The sequence below is a fragment of the Bidens hawaiensis genome, unplaced genomic scaffold, assembly GCF_021521415.1.
Source record: "Bidens hawaiensis isolate Kalapana, Puna unplaced genomic scaffold, B.hawaiensis_p1.1 tig00050714_1, whole genome shotgun sequence".
NCBI lineage: Eukaryota > Viridiplantae > Streptophyta > Magnoliopsida > Asterales > Asteraceae > Bidens > Bidens hawaiensis.
The window spans coordinates 99,723-114,662 of NW_027499094.1; the positions used below are offsets into that span (position 1 = coordinate 99,723).

Genomic DNA, 14,940 nt, shown 5'->3' on the forward strand with positions numbered 1-14,940 from the left:
CTTTTAAACTCCACATCGCATTATAAACACTGTTTGGTTAGAGATGTCGTGATGGTCATGACTACATATTGATTTTGCCTAATTGATTGATTTGAAAAGTCGTAATATAGGATATTTTGAAATGTTGTTTGATAACATTTAATGGTCAAAGGATTTGTTGTAGTCATTTACTAAAAACAGTAACTATAATCGTGTTGACATCATATTGGACTTTATGTTAGGTTGTTAGAAAATTGAAAGTTGAACCAACGATAGGACCATTTTCCCTATGATGAAGTGGTCCAACTAGTTGACAACATGCCCTCATGGTTGTTTTTTTACGATTAATCAAGCTTATGTAAAAGTGTAAAACAATTACTCGTAATATAAATTAAAGAGAACTGCGGTTTTAGTCCGTGTGGTTTGATTAAATCTACAGTTTTAGTCAAATAGATTTAAATTTGTGATTTTTGTTCAATAGATTTGTTTTCACTTGCAGTTAAACTCAACTCAACTAACCCCGTAAACTCTGATTGTTAAACCCATTAGTGTGCCCCTTCTATGAGGGACATTTTTGTCCATTTTCTCCCGAAATAAACCACAACCTGATTCTCAAATCCCATTTTCATCTTCGTTGTTTTTTCCTTCGTCTTCCACAAACCCTACACGAACAAATGAGGATTATGATTCATCTCGGGTGGCTTCAATCATAACACATTTGGTAGATTAAAAAAGTTGCCCTTCACGTGAGGGACACGCGAATGGATTTAATGACCAGAGTTAATGTGGTTAGTTGGGTCAGGTTTAATTGCAATTAAAAACGAGATTATTGAACATAAATTGCAATTTTGAAATTGTTGGACTAAAACCGCAGATTCGGTCAAACCACAAGAATTAAAACCGCAGTTCTTTCTATAAAGTATAATCAACAAGGAGCAAAGTCGTTAGAAGTTCAAGGCACATCATTTTAATGTGCCTTGAAGATGAAAATGGAAGAAGATGAAGATAATTAATATTATATTTAATTGATAGTTTAATTTAAGAAAGTGGGGTCCACCTGAAACCTAATTAAAAATATAGTCGGAGTAGACGGAATATTCAAAGATTTTTTGTCGGTCGAGACGGAATACCAAAAATCTTATCAGTCGAGACGATATTAAACTTTTAAAACTTATAAAAACAAAACATGAGAATATGAACTCCTTGAAACAAATTCATTCAAAATGCGTCTTGGAAGACGAATTCATAAAGCTCTTTTCTCAAGAAAAATGTAATTTAAATGGATCAGATAAGAAACATTAAAAACCGTCTGGAGAGATTGTTTTTTACAAAATAATTTAAATTATAAATATGGACGAAAACCCCAAGATTTTTAAAAATCTCGTCGGAAATGTCAGAAACCTTTCAAGTGTCATGTTTTAATTGGTTGTAAAATCTCGTGATTATAATTCCAAAGTGTCGACTCAGTACAAATTTGATGAGTTATTTTGGGAATATGGTTTCTTTTTTGATCATTTTTTTTTCTCTTTCTTCTTTTGGGTCATTTTAGGAATTTTCCCTAATTTTAGTTTATATTCATATTTATATTAAAACGTTAAAATAAAAATAATTATGATATATAACAATTATGAAGTTTGGCGACGCAATCATGTGATTAGTCGCCAAACTTCTTATTTGCTTTTAGTTTTTCAAATCCGTGTCGGTTCGCTACCGGAAAATACGGGAGGGGGGGGGGGGTTTATCATTGATACCGTCAAATGTTTATGATCAAATTCGCTTCAGCTCTTGGTCGCAACCCAAGGTTATTTCCCCGTGAGTTATTTTTAGTTCATCGATTCTGGACGAATCCGCGTCGGGGCAAAGCCACAACGTGCCTATATTTTTGGTTTTCGCCATGGTCTTTTTAAGTAGATATGTCAATTTGTTGTATTTTGAGTGTGAACGAATTAACTTATTGCTTTAATTTAAGAGTCGTGACCTGATATCAACCGAACTTTTGTTCGTTCACCACCACAACGCATGGTATTCTATGTACAATTTAATCTCGACAACGTCGATTCCGGCTGAACTCGCGTTAGTTTGCAAACACACCGCTTGAGGTGTTTTTACCTTTTTTTATCCCTCGATTCCATAATCAACGAATTCGTATCAGTTCGCAACTGCAACGCACGTGTTTTTTATTTTGTTCGCCACATTTTTTTAAAATTTACAGATATGTTCAATTGTTGTATATTCTAAGAGTGGACAAATTTATGGTTTGCTTTATTTTTGGGTCGTAATCAACTACCAATCGAAGTGTCATCGGTTCGTAACCGCAACGCTTGTTTGTTATGTTACTTTGTTGTATTTTTGCGTTAACGAAGTTTTTTGTTGGGGGGGGGGGGGTAATAACTAGTTTCGTAACCTGGCACTGATTGAATTTACCTTGACGCGCAGACGCACTGCACGAGTTGATAAATTGTACGAGTACAACTATCAATAACATCAACCCGGCGCAACAAGCTGGAAATCTTCCTAATTGTGTAATGATTAAAATGAGTTTACATTTATGCAACTATTTTTTTATACCACCAATGCAATGCATTTAGCATGCATTTGATGAGACTACTCATAAAATGGAAGAGAGAGACAAGAGAGAGAAGTGGTTTTGCTAGGGCTGTAAACGTACCGAATGAACACGAACAAGGTCTTGTTCGTGTTCGTTCGTTAAGGAAATAACGTGTTTACGAACGGTTCACGAACACTTACCGAACGAGATTTTATGTTCATGTTCGTTCATTAAGGAAATCAATGTGTTCATGAACAATTCACGAACACAAGCAAACACAAATAAAATCAACAGAGCCTAGAGATTGAGACCAACCTTTTCATCAATGTGAATAATGAAAGCATTAAACGAATCGAACAAACACAAACAAGGGCATATTCGTGTTCGTTCATTTAACTTTAAACGAATACGAACTCTTAATCGAACAAATATTTATGTTCTTTTTCGTTTATTTTTAAAAAAGAACATTTGTGTTCGTTTATATTAATTTGTTTATAATATAATCTAAGGGAACATAACTGAACAAATATAAACGAACATAAATGAATATAGATGAACAAATGTAAGTGAACACAACAAACATAAACGAACATAAATGAAAACACTTTAATGAACACAAATTAAAAAAAAATATAAAAATTTAGTTAGATGACTCATCCAGATAATAACTAATTATTTTACATTAATACATATACGAACACAAATACACAAACATAAATAAACGAACATAAACGAATGTTCATGAACATAAATGAACGAACGGAACATGTGTTCATGTTCGTTCGTTTAATTAAACGAACACAAATTTTTTGTTCATGTTAGTTCGTTTAATAAATAAAAGAACATAAATGAACTTCACCAAGTTCACCGAACGTTCGATTCATTTACAAGCCTAGGTTTTGCAATTCACCAAGTGCGTCGAGAAAAAAACATTTTTAAGCGTAGTGATGTTAACAAAGACAGAGTTGAGAAAAAGATGGTGGATGTGATGACGTGTCAAAAATTCTTCCAAGGTCTATTGGGTTTGATCATATAAACTAGTTATTACTGACTGACACGTATAAAATAACGTCCGATTATACTTTGTTATCGAGGATCAAATCAAACGTGTGACATTATTTAAATAATAATAATATTATTAATATTATTATTGAGTTCACATTTCCAACTTAATAAAATAATAATAAATATATCGTTAACGGGTCTTCTTCCTCCCTCATCTTCTTTCTTTAATACCATTTCATTATTATTAATATTATTATTGAGTTCACAGAATCCGCGTCTTCTCTGCACTTTCCCGTGATCTCAACCATCTCCTCTCTCTTCAATTCAATTCTCCACCCACACAATAATACTAATAATAATAATAATCTCAATCTCAATCTCAATCAAACCCTAACTCACTAAACAACAATGGCAGCAGAAAACGGTGAAGAAAAACTAATCGCCGTGGCCCGTCACATCGCCAAAACACTAGGCCACACCGACAACGCCATGGCCGACGACATCCTCCAAATCTTCTCCAACTTCGACGGCCGTCTACGCGAAAAGCTCACCGAAACCCTACCCGACGAACCGGCCGGTCTAGATCAAACGCTCAAGTCACTCGACCGCCAGATCTCCAGATACGTCACCGTTGACCACCCTATCTGGTCTGACTCAGCCGATGCTTCAACGTTCTTAGACGCCGTTGACGATCTCGTATCCGCCATTCGCGACTGGACGCCGTTAGCAGCCGATAAATCCGTCACGGCTTGCCTTGACCGAGCCGAGGATCTGCTTCAGCAGTGTATGTTTCGGCTCGAGGAGGAGTTTAAGCTGCTGATGGAACGCGGCGGTGTCAATTCGGTTAATAATAACGATTTGGATTCGGATGATGATGAGGAGGAGAATGATGACGAGGAGAATGACGGGTACGATGACGTGGAGGTCCCCGTGGCGCATCCGGTGTCGGATTATAATATTATTATCGACGCGTTGCCTTCGGGTACGGTTAATGATTTACACGAGATCTCGAAGCGGATGGTGGGGGCTGGGTATGGGAAGGAGTGTTCGCTCGCGTATAGTTTGTGCCGGAGGGAGTTTTTGGAAGAGAGTTTGTCGAGGTTGGGGTTTCTCGGGTTGCAGAAGTCGAGTTCGGCGCTTAGAGATGACGATGACGAGGTGGAGATCGATAAGTGGATTAAAGCGATTAATATGGCGGTTCGAGTGTTTTACCCGAGCGAACGCAGGCTTTGTGATCGTGTGTTTGGGTACTTGTCTGCGACGGCTGCTGCGGCTGATCTTTCGTTTATGGAGGTGTGCAGGGTTTCGTCGATGGAGCTGCTTAATTTTGCTAAAGGTGTCGCGATGGGCAGCCGTGCGCCGGATCGGTTGTTTAAGATTTTAGACGTTTATGAAGCGGTGAAGGATTTGATGCCGGAAATTGAGGTACTGTTTGCTGATCAGTATTGTTTGTTTATTAGAAACGAAGCACTAGGAGTTTGGAAAAGATTAGGGGAGTCGATTAGAGGTATATTTATGGAATTAGAGAATTTAATCCATCGTGATCCTGTCAAAGCTGCGGTTCCCGGTGGCGGGCTCCATCCTGTTACTCGTTATGTTATGAATTACCTTCGTGCAGCCTGTTCTAGACCGACGCTAGAACAGGTTTTCGATGAAAACGCTGTGCCTCCGGTGGTTGTCGATAGATCTTTATCACCATCGTCTCCCTTAGCGGTCCAAATGGCTTTGATTATGGAGGTTTTAGAGGGCAATCTCGAAGCAAAATCCAAGATTTACAGGGACCCTGCTTTGTCGTCTGTGTTCATGATGAATAATGGAAGGTACATTGTTAAAAAAGTTAAAGATGATGAATTGGGCTCGCTTTTAGGAGACAATTGGGTGAGAAAACACACGGCGAAAGTGAGACAATATCATGTGACTTACCAAAGAAGTTCATGGAATAAGATACTTAACGCTTTGAAATTGGATAATAGTAACTTATCTCCAAATGTTGCTTCAAAGGCCATGAAAGAAAAGCTTAAACTATTCAACTCTCAGTTTGACGAGATTTGTAGAACTCAATCCGCGTGGGCTATATCTGATGAGCAGTTAAAAGAGGAATTGAAGAACTCAATTGCTGCAGCTTTGGTCCCTGCTTACACAAGTTTTCTCGATTGGTTTAATAATATTCAAGATATTGCGAAGTATGCGGAGAAACATGTTAAATTTGAGGTTGAAGACGTTGAGGCTCGGATTGATGGTTTGTTTCAAGGAACTGCAGTATCGGGAAGTGGTCGGAAATGAAACGATATCAAGTAAGCCTCTTTTGTTTTCATGTTTCATTAATACAAGTTATGTTATGTATGCTTTTCTAGCATAGTTTATGTGGATGTTGTTGTATGCCATGTAACATTTGTTAAATTTTGGTCATTTGTATGCGGTTAATGTTGATCCATCGATGCCCAGTTATACAAATGTGATGGAAACTAGTACAATCCTTATGTTCTGTTAATGACTTATTAGCTTTGTGACATTAAGAAATTTATTACGTACTTTTTACAACTTGTCAAGGATTTGTTTCATAAGGTATTCGGTAACAATAAGATAAGCTCTTTCACTAGGGTGAATGCTATCGAAAAACAAGTATTCAGACGCGTTATGACACACTGGAGTGAGCGGGTTGCATATGGGTCCCGCTTCCAACAACCCTGTTCCACAGCAGCCCATTATGGTTTCCCTAAAACCTGAAACATATATCGAGTCAGAAACCGTGTAGTACGCGCCGAAATGGACTTAAGATATTATACACACGTACCGTATGTTTCTGGGCTTTTAATCTTGTCTATTATCGGCTTGTAGATGTCTGCATAGAAGATTTTGCTTTCTTTAAGAGATGTCTGCATATGAAACAAAAGTTCTAGAAGCTTCTTGTTGTAAGCTCGAGCTTCAACGTTCTGTTGCTCTATGCATCTTCTATTCTGTTCTTTAAACTTAGCTGTAATTTGTATTGGTAGACAACCGATAGGTGGAAGCCCGGCTATTATTATTGTTCTGCAACCAAGTTTATAAAGCTCCTGCAGTCACACAAGTTTCAGTTATCACACACTTATAAACACATAAATGCACTTGTATATTTATTCGCGCACGCGCACATTGCAAACGCACCTTAACAAAGTCATGAAGTCTTTCTAGGATGAATTCTTGGTAATTGTAAATATTAAACTCGGCTCGTCTTATTGGGATATCATAAAAATTGATGACAAAGTCGTTAGTACCTGCACTAACAATAACCAAAGCACGGTTTATTAATCGCCTTGCTTCTTCTTCACCAACAATCTTCTTCAGCCTTTCACTATAGCTTTTGAAATAATCAAGTTGCTTAGACATTGGTAAAACTCTAGTAATATCAGAAGTGAGGGTATCATAACCGGTTCCAGCTGATGCAAAACTGACACCTGTAAGTAGGTCATCGGCGGAAAGATCAGGGTGTAGGTATGGTGGAATTGACTGTTTTACCCCTAGCATAGACGCCAAGAAATCGACAGATAACTTCCCGTTTGAAAACCGGCCTGTTGGAACGTGGGTCGGGAAGTCTTTTCCATAAGGGTAATGGTTAGCTTTAGCAGCGGTGGCTATGTAGTTATTATTGCCCGTGTCGACTGTTGAGTCACCGAATATGAGAATAGAAGGAAACATGGTGGTGTGTTTGACATTACTTTCGACCTGCAGTAATAACAGGAAGAAAAAACAAAGATGAAGCATTTGTGAAGCTTTTCATTTGTGAATAAAGCTCAAGAATTGGTTTTATAGGGTCCTTTGGTTGGCTGTTAAGTGATGGTATTTAATGTTTTGGAGTAGAAGTAAAATAGTGAAAAACCTTAAAAGAAAGTGGAATCATTCCTTCATAGAATTGATGATGCTTTGTTGACTTGTACCTTGGTCAAAAATATGACCATGATGCCATAATGACTTGTACCTTGCTTGGGTGTTTGTGTGTTTAAAGATACTTTAAACAAAGATATCCACATGGGCCTGCTCTTGTGAACTCTGCAAGTCCAACTGCCTTTGTGATTGCCTCCCATTCTCATTTAATTTTGGCATTAAGTGACTGCTATTTTTTTTATGTTTTCAAGTAGATTTTGTTGGACATAACCTGTACCAGTTCGACTATTCTTATGGGTTTCGTGTTATAGGTATTTCGGGTTGATTCTAATGGTTCAAGTGGTATTGTATAACATTTTTACCGGGTCGATTCTAGGTGTGACAAATTGCGAGAGTCGGGGTAGGTTTGGATTACGGGCTAGAGAGGGTTTGGGTCAGAACGAGTTATAAGCAAAATGAGTTCGGGACGCCAAATGAATTCCGAATTGTTCTTATAAACCGAATGTTTTTTAAATTTCACTATGGTGTTTGAATGTGCTTACATGCCCCGAGGGACCAACTATTTATGGTTTTGGATGAAACATCAATGAGAAGCAATGCAACAAGTACAATAATTATGACTTAGGCAGTTAGGCAATTGTGCCAGGTAGTAATTAGACAAAGTACTGCTACAAGAATTGATTCAATTCATCGTGTCCTTTTGTAGGACTCGAGCATGCCTGATTTTAGTTAAAGTGACGGATCTAGAAGAAAAACTAATGCGTGTCCTAAAAAATTTTTGGGCTTGAGGTTATCATAATATTTGCTTAGGAGTTAGGAGTATCTGATAACGAAGAAGAAAAAAACAATTTACACTTACATAGTCAATAAAGTTGAGTGGTGGTTTGGGCACCCCATGAGGCCTTATAAATTCTCCGGTGGACGCGGTATCTTAATTTCTAGCCCGGTTGACATTCGTTGTCGGTCTAGATCTAGATGGTAGAATGGAATTGAATGGTAGAGGTGGGCAAAAAACATGGTTCCGGACTCGACGCAGGTGTACCCGATCCCATGGTAAACTCATATATGGAACGGGACTCGACCCAGACCTACTAAAACCGGTTTCACCTATACACAGTCAAAACCCGTTCCGATGGACCTGAAACCCAATAAAACCTGGCGAACCCGGTCAAATATCCTATCATATCCGGAACCGGTTCCTACCCGGCCCGATTCTTGACTTTTTTTTTACCATACCCAGAACCGCTTCCTATCCCGTTCCGGTTCCTGAAAATATCCAATTCGTGCACATCTGGTTACTCCATATGTAATATGTTTGTAATTTTGTATATGATTCATAGTATGTGTTGTTTGTCTGGGATGTTGTTAGGCCCAACCAATCCAGAATTAATATGAGTAACTGCTTTAAGTCATTTGAAATTTGATGAAGCATAATACAACACCAAAGTATCAATTATTTCCAAATTCCTTCTTTTGCTCATGAGCCTTAGGGTTATAAGCCGGTTTTAGCCCCTGTTCCCCTCACAAGGGCAAGATTTTACGCGCTACTCATCCGTCCGCCACTTACCATCGCTCAACTTGCATCTGTCAAAGCATGGCGCCAAAGATTTTTGGAAGATTTTTGAGAAACAAAGGTTTGCAAATTGATTTTTAACTAATAAATTTTTTGGGGGAAATTGATGATTTCTCATCTTCAACTACAATTTTAATAACAAAGACGCATATTCTCATGTCGTGATTTCACGTATTCAATTACAATCCGATTTCGGGAGAAATGCGCTTTGCTCATTTGTAGCAAAGTTATGGCATCAACTTACTCAAAAGCTAATGCATTTCATCTCCCTTGTTTTTCAGGGCTCTTTCTCTTCGGATCATATGCTTATTTATGCATTCATTTAACTATGGTATAAGGATTATTGTCTTGCATTAAGAAGTGTAGTGTCTCGTTTAGATTTGATTTTTCTTGGCGGTGAACTTGGAAAGGACTGATGAGGCACAAGACCAAACAACTGATCTAAAATCAAATCAATTATCCACTTAAAGCAATAAATTAAGAAATAAAAGATCTCATCCTAAAGTACAGATATGCCAACAACGGATCAACAAACTGATGAAGACTCTAAAGAAGAACAATGAAGATCAAGGTACCGAAGACAATATTAGTAGTTTAGTTTATTTGTATTTTATCAATTGTTTAGAATATTTATATTTTATCAATAGTTTGTAACTCATCTGTTTCTCGTCGCTTTCATCCCTTAGTTCATCAACATTTTACACATGTATATAGCTCATGTCCATTAAAACTTGACACACACCAAATTCTCTATAAAAAGAACGTTGTACTAAAAACAGAAGAATTTGATGAGTTAAGGGTAAGAGGAAGCAGATCTAAAAAGGTTGTAATCATTCATTTATGATTAATGAAATGCTTCTTCACATGAACTCTTAGTTTGTTTAGTTAATTGTAATTTCCACTGCATTACTTTGTTTGATTAATTCAAACAAGAATGAATTCAATCAACATGTTTCTAATCATTAAAGGTTTTAATTATTATTCAAGTTGTTAAGTGTTTATATCTAATTATACACTTTGCGGTTCTTGAAAATCGTATATTTTTCTAGTGCTATCGGGTTGAATCCGGGTGTCTCAATAAGGAAAAAAATAACTATAAAAATATTTGATGGCTTGTTCGTATATGGTTTGATGACTTGTACATTATCACGCACGACTCTATTTTTTTAATAAACTTAGGTAAAAGAAAAATATGCATGTCGCAACAATATAGTCAGAGGTTTATAAAATATCACATTTTAAAAGTTATAAGCGAGAACATTATGAGTGAGTCGAAATGCGGTTGAGCCAAAAATTATGAAAAAAATATATATAAAAATGTAGGTTCAAATGACAGGTCTAGTTAAATATGAGATGACAATATTGTAAATTTATTCGTGGCTATATTTGCTTAACCCAATTGTATCCGGTGAACAATAAAATTGTGTAAGGGAGCATTAATACTATAATATGAGTTTGTATCAAATACACATGAACTTAACGTACTAAACGTGAGAATTAAGTAGAATAATTACATATTACCTTAAGATGTAATTACATAATTTTTTCTACTTGTACGTATAATTACTATACTTAATTTTCACGTTTAACACGTTAATTTCATTTTTACATTAACTTTCCCACCATTAATATAATGTATATAAACTTACTGGGTTGGGTTAGTTAACCTTAATACTTGGTATTCTACTTTTATTCATGTAAGATTATGATACCATTTTCTTCTTTCTCTCTTTTTTTTTAATAAAATGAACACTTAAAAAATTAATATAATTTGAATAAATTACATATATTAATCATTTCTAACTTTTCTTAATTTTAATGTCTAAAATCGTAAATAATATAATGAAGATCTATCATTAATTGCCACTTCAAAGTGATTGTATTCGACACCACCAATGTGCAAGTACTGGATGACAGGTACGGTTCTTCCAAGGCTCACGGGTGCTCGATCTATTAACTGAGGGGTGTGGGGGCTTTAAAGGGGGCGCTAGAGCCCTTCCGCTCGCGCCCCAGGCGCTAATACCACACCAAATGGGCGCTAGAGGGGGCGCTACCGAGGCGCAAACACCACCCGTGAGCATGGTAGCGGGAGAAGAGAAAGAGGATGTGGGGCTTTAATATGGGCGCTAGAGGGGCGCTACCCACACCAGGGGCCAGGGGCTCCATCACCCCCTTATCCAATTTTTCTCTCTGCAACACGTCATAATATTATTGGTTCTTGGCTCTGCTGGAGCCCTCACTAGAGCCCCACACCCCTTAGGCTGAGGGGTGCGGAGCGCGAGAAGGGGCACGAAAGCCCTTCCGCTCGCGCCCCGGGGCGCGAGCACCACACCACCGAGGCGCGAGAGGGGCGCGAGAGGGGCGCGAGCGCGGAAAAAGAGGCAGGCGCGGATGGGCTAGCGGCTGGGAAGAGCGTGAAGGGTTCTTGGGTTGCGTGAATAGAGCCGTTGGGCTCGTTTTTTATTAAAAAAAAAATTTTTTTTTCTCTATATAACCTATATCAAACACAAACCAACAACAATATAACATACAAATTTTTCTCTCTATTAAACCTATATCAAACCCAAACCAACACCAATATCACATACCAATATCACATACCACACCCAAAACCCAAAATCACCCCATCTTCCAAACCTTTTTTTAAAAACATGGCTGGAAATTGGTACCCAAACCTAGATTCAGATTACAGTTACGACAATTTATGGTCGGCACCGGACCAAGCGATGTTTTATTCGGGGTCGCAACAATCATCCGGCTTTCAACCATCCAACATACAACCGTCTCCTAACTTTGTAGTTCCGGAGACACAAGAACCAGAAGGTGAAGCTGCGGGACAAAGAAGACGCGTCCACCGGAAAAAACAAGTTGCAACGGACGGGTCGGGTTCGGGTTCGACTGGAAGGACGAAACGGAAAACCACTCCGTGGTCATCGGATGAGAAGGAAGCCCTGTGTCGGGCTTGGATAGTCATTTCTGAGGATCGGCGTTGCGGTAATTGTTTTAACGTTTTTAAAAATGATTTTTAATAAAAAAGTTAAATAAAAAAGTTAAATGACTTACAAATTTATTTATGCATTTTGCAGCGGACTACCAAAAGAGCAAGGTCTTTTGGACATAGGTTAGGGAGACGTTCTATTCGCTCGTTGGGAGTACAGAGCGGAACGCCGATATGATTTCGGGTCGGTGGACCGAAATCAGAAAATTTGTCGGCTTGTTTACTAATCTGTTCAACAGGAACGCCGGTCGTATGAGACCAAGTGGCAGTGACGATTTGGCGGTTTATAATTTCACTGTCGAAGAGTGGAAGCAGGAGTGCCTGCGGAGGTATGGGACGGTGAAGACGTGGGACGGTGTAAATGTGTGGGAGAGGTTGAGAAGGTGTTCTAAGTGGGTTGAGCTGGTGGCGCCGGACCTTGATGCGGAAGTAGGGCCGAAACGGACTAAAACTAGTTCGTCTGGAGCGTATAGCACTTCCGCCGGGTCGGATTGCCGGGTTGGATTCGACCTAAACGTTGCGGGGGAGGAAACGTCTTCACCGCCGAGGAGGCGGCCATTGGGAAGGGACGCCAGGGGCAAAAACCGGCTGAGGGGGAAGCCGTAAACATCAACGATCTTGTTGAATCCCTCAATAAATTCAACAAAACCATGGAGGTGGTCTCTAATGACAAAAAAGAAAAAAAAAGAATGAGAGATTTGGACTTCCTTACAAGAGACTTCAGTAACCTAAATCCGGTCGACCAAATGCTGATGAAAAAACAAAAGGAACGTATCCGGAAGAGGTTGATCGAAGAAGACCAAGCCGAAGAATAAGAATAATGTTTTTTTTTAGTACTTTAATTTTTTTTTTTAGATATTAATGTGTTTTTTTAATTAATGTGTGTTTTTTTAAATAATTTATGAGTTTTTTTAATAATACGTTTTTTTAATACATTTATAAAAAAATAAAAAAAAAACCGCTCGCGCCCCCTCTCGCGCCCCTCCACACCATGTCCCGGTGCGCGAGCACCACAACCAACACCCATCTTATCAAGTTTCTCTCTCTGCCACACGTCACAATATTATTGGCTGGCGCCCCCACGGCTCGCGCCCCCTCTCGCGCCCCCCACACCCCTCAGCCTTAGTCTTACACATACGACTTACTATTTTATTAAAACTAAATTATAAAATATACAATCTTCCAAAAATACAATTTACAAATTAGGTGGAAATAATTAAATAAAGAAATTCGTACCTTGGAATGAGGGTCAAGACAGAGTTTCACACGTTATTCGATGATTATTATTTTGTCTTTTTTATTACAGAACTTATAATTTGTAGCACAAACTATCATGCAAAGTTGGTAGTATTATAAATTGATATTTTATGCATCTGTATAGAATTAAAGATCTAGTAAACCATTTATTATTAACTATCCATCTATAGTTGTCGATTTGTTGAAAAACAATGATATAAAAGTCATATTTGCATTGTTAAATTTTTAGATTTAGTACGTCGGTGGTGTCTTAGGTTGTATTTGTTTTTGTTTATAAGGTCTGCAAGGAGCCTATGTCTGCGGGCGCATAGACATAAGCTTTTAAAAACTGTTTGTTTAAAAAAAAAAAATCTGAAAACCGCTTTTATGGTTTTAAAAAATAAGCTTTTTTCACCATCTTCACATTTCTTAACATCATACCAAGAACCAACACCCAATGTCCAACACCACCACCACCGAGCGTCCACCACCACCACCGTCCACCGCCACCACCACCCACCGTCTGCCGCCACCACCAACCACCACCGTCCACCACCACCGTCAACCACTCACCACCCCCGTCGGCCACAACCACCGTCCACTACCACCACCATCACCACCACCACCCACCGTCCGTCGCCACCACCACCCGCCACCACCATCCACTACCACCCACCGTCCGCCGCCACCACCATCCACCACTACCACCCCTCTGCCACCACCACCACCCATTGTCGGCCACCGTCACCGTCCACCACCTAGCACCACAACCATCCATCACCATCACCATCACCCACCGTTCACCGCCTACCACAATCGTCTACCACCACTCACTTTCATAGTTCGTACAACACTACCCATTAATTTAGTAGTCTACAACGTAAATAACTTTTATCTACTGTAATATATATGATATGTAACTAATTTTCAGCTTATACAGACGATTTCCAGTTTATAAAACAAACAATATTATATTTTCAGATTGCAGAACTTCAGATCACAACTTTAGTTGCAGACATTAAATTAGATTGCAGCCAATTTTTGTCTTTAAAAACAAACAGCACCTTACTGTTTTTGAAATACATTTTGAATAAATAATAAAAAAGTTATAACAAATTTAAAGTATTTAATTGTATTTTTTTTTATTTTGTTCATTGTAGATATATAACTTGAATGGCTCATGTCATAGTTGTAAGAATGCAAGTTGATACTACACACTATGTTACAAAGAACTGTTGTGTACAATACAAAATACGTACTACAAAATGATTCCAAGTGAATATCAATTAGCTTCACTAACAAAAGGGACTCGCACTCCTAATGCTCCTAATAAATATAAGTAATTAAACCGCTTTTAAAGTTGAACACGCAACACTTAGAAGCGTTTTTAGAATAAAATCGCTGCAAGCCCCACTTTTAAAAGTGGTTTTAGAAGAAGCAATAGCAAACCCCCCATCCCACCCAATTAAATTATTTTAAAACAAGAAAAAAACAAAACAGAATTACAAATTTTGTCATTTAAAAAAAGCCAAATTACGGTTCGTGTTCTTTTTTTAGTTTCTTTGCAGGCGGTGTCCTTTAAACATTATTTTCCTACACGTTATGTCCTTTACGTTAACAGGGTTAGAAAATCGCAATTAAATACCCTCACGTGAGGCGCATGTGAGGGTATATTGGTCTTTTCGTCTACACCTGCAAAAAGTTTATTTAAAACTATCCACTCCTACACCAGACTTTTCG

General features: G+C 38.2%; 1 protein-coding gene and 1 pseudogene across 1 annotated transcript; one reads left to right on the forward strand and one right to left on the reverse strand.

Moving 5' to 3' along the window:
• The first annotated feature begins 3,754 nt into the window (after window positions 1-3,754).
• On the forward strand, window positions 3,755-6,023 carry LOC143598692 (exocyst complex component EXO70B1 pseudogene; annotated as a pseudogene).
• An 11-nt stretch (window positions 6,024-6,034) lies between these two features.
• LOC143598693 (GDSL esterase/lipase At1g06990-like) lies at window positions 6,035-7,273 on the reverse strand. The gene is made up of 3 exons (XM_077076843.1): window positions 6,677-7,273; window positions 6,327-6,585; window positions 6,035-6,255 (listed from the first exon to the last, which is right to left on the reverse strand). The coding sequence occupies exons 1-3, from the start codon at window positions 7,271-7,273 to the stop codon at window positions 6,068-6,070; spliced, it is 1,044 nt and encodes a 347-aa protein (XP_076932958.1). The 3' UTR covers window positions 6,035-6,067.
• Between the last annotated feature and the right edge of the window lie 7,667 nt (window positions 7,274-14,940).

Excerpts from the sequence above, each read along its gene's own strand:
- LOC143598693 (XM_077076843.1), bottom strand. The coding sequence starts at position 7,273 with ATGCTTCATCTTTGTTTTTTCTTCCTGTTATTACTGCAGGTCGAAAGT. Across the intron at positions 6,586-6,676 it reads GACTTCATGACTTTGTTAAG|GAGCTTTATAAACTTGGTTG; the intron begins GTGCGTTTGCAA and ends GTGTGACTGCAG. Across the intron at positions 6,256-6,326 it reads TAAAAGCCCAGAAACATACG|GTTTTAGGGAAACCATAATG; the intron begins GTACGTGTGTAT and ends TATATGTTTCAG.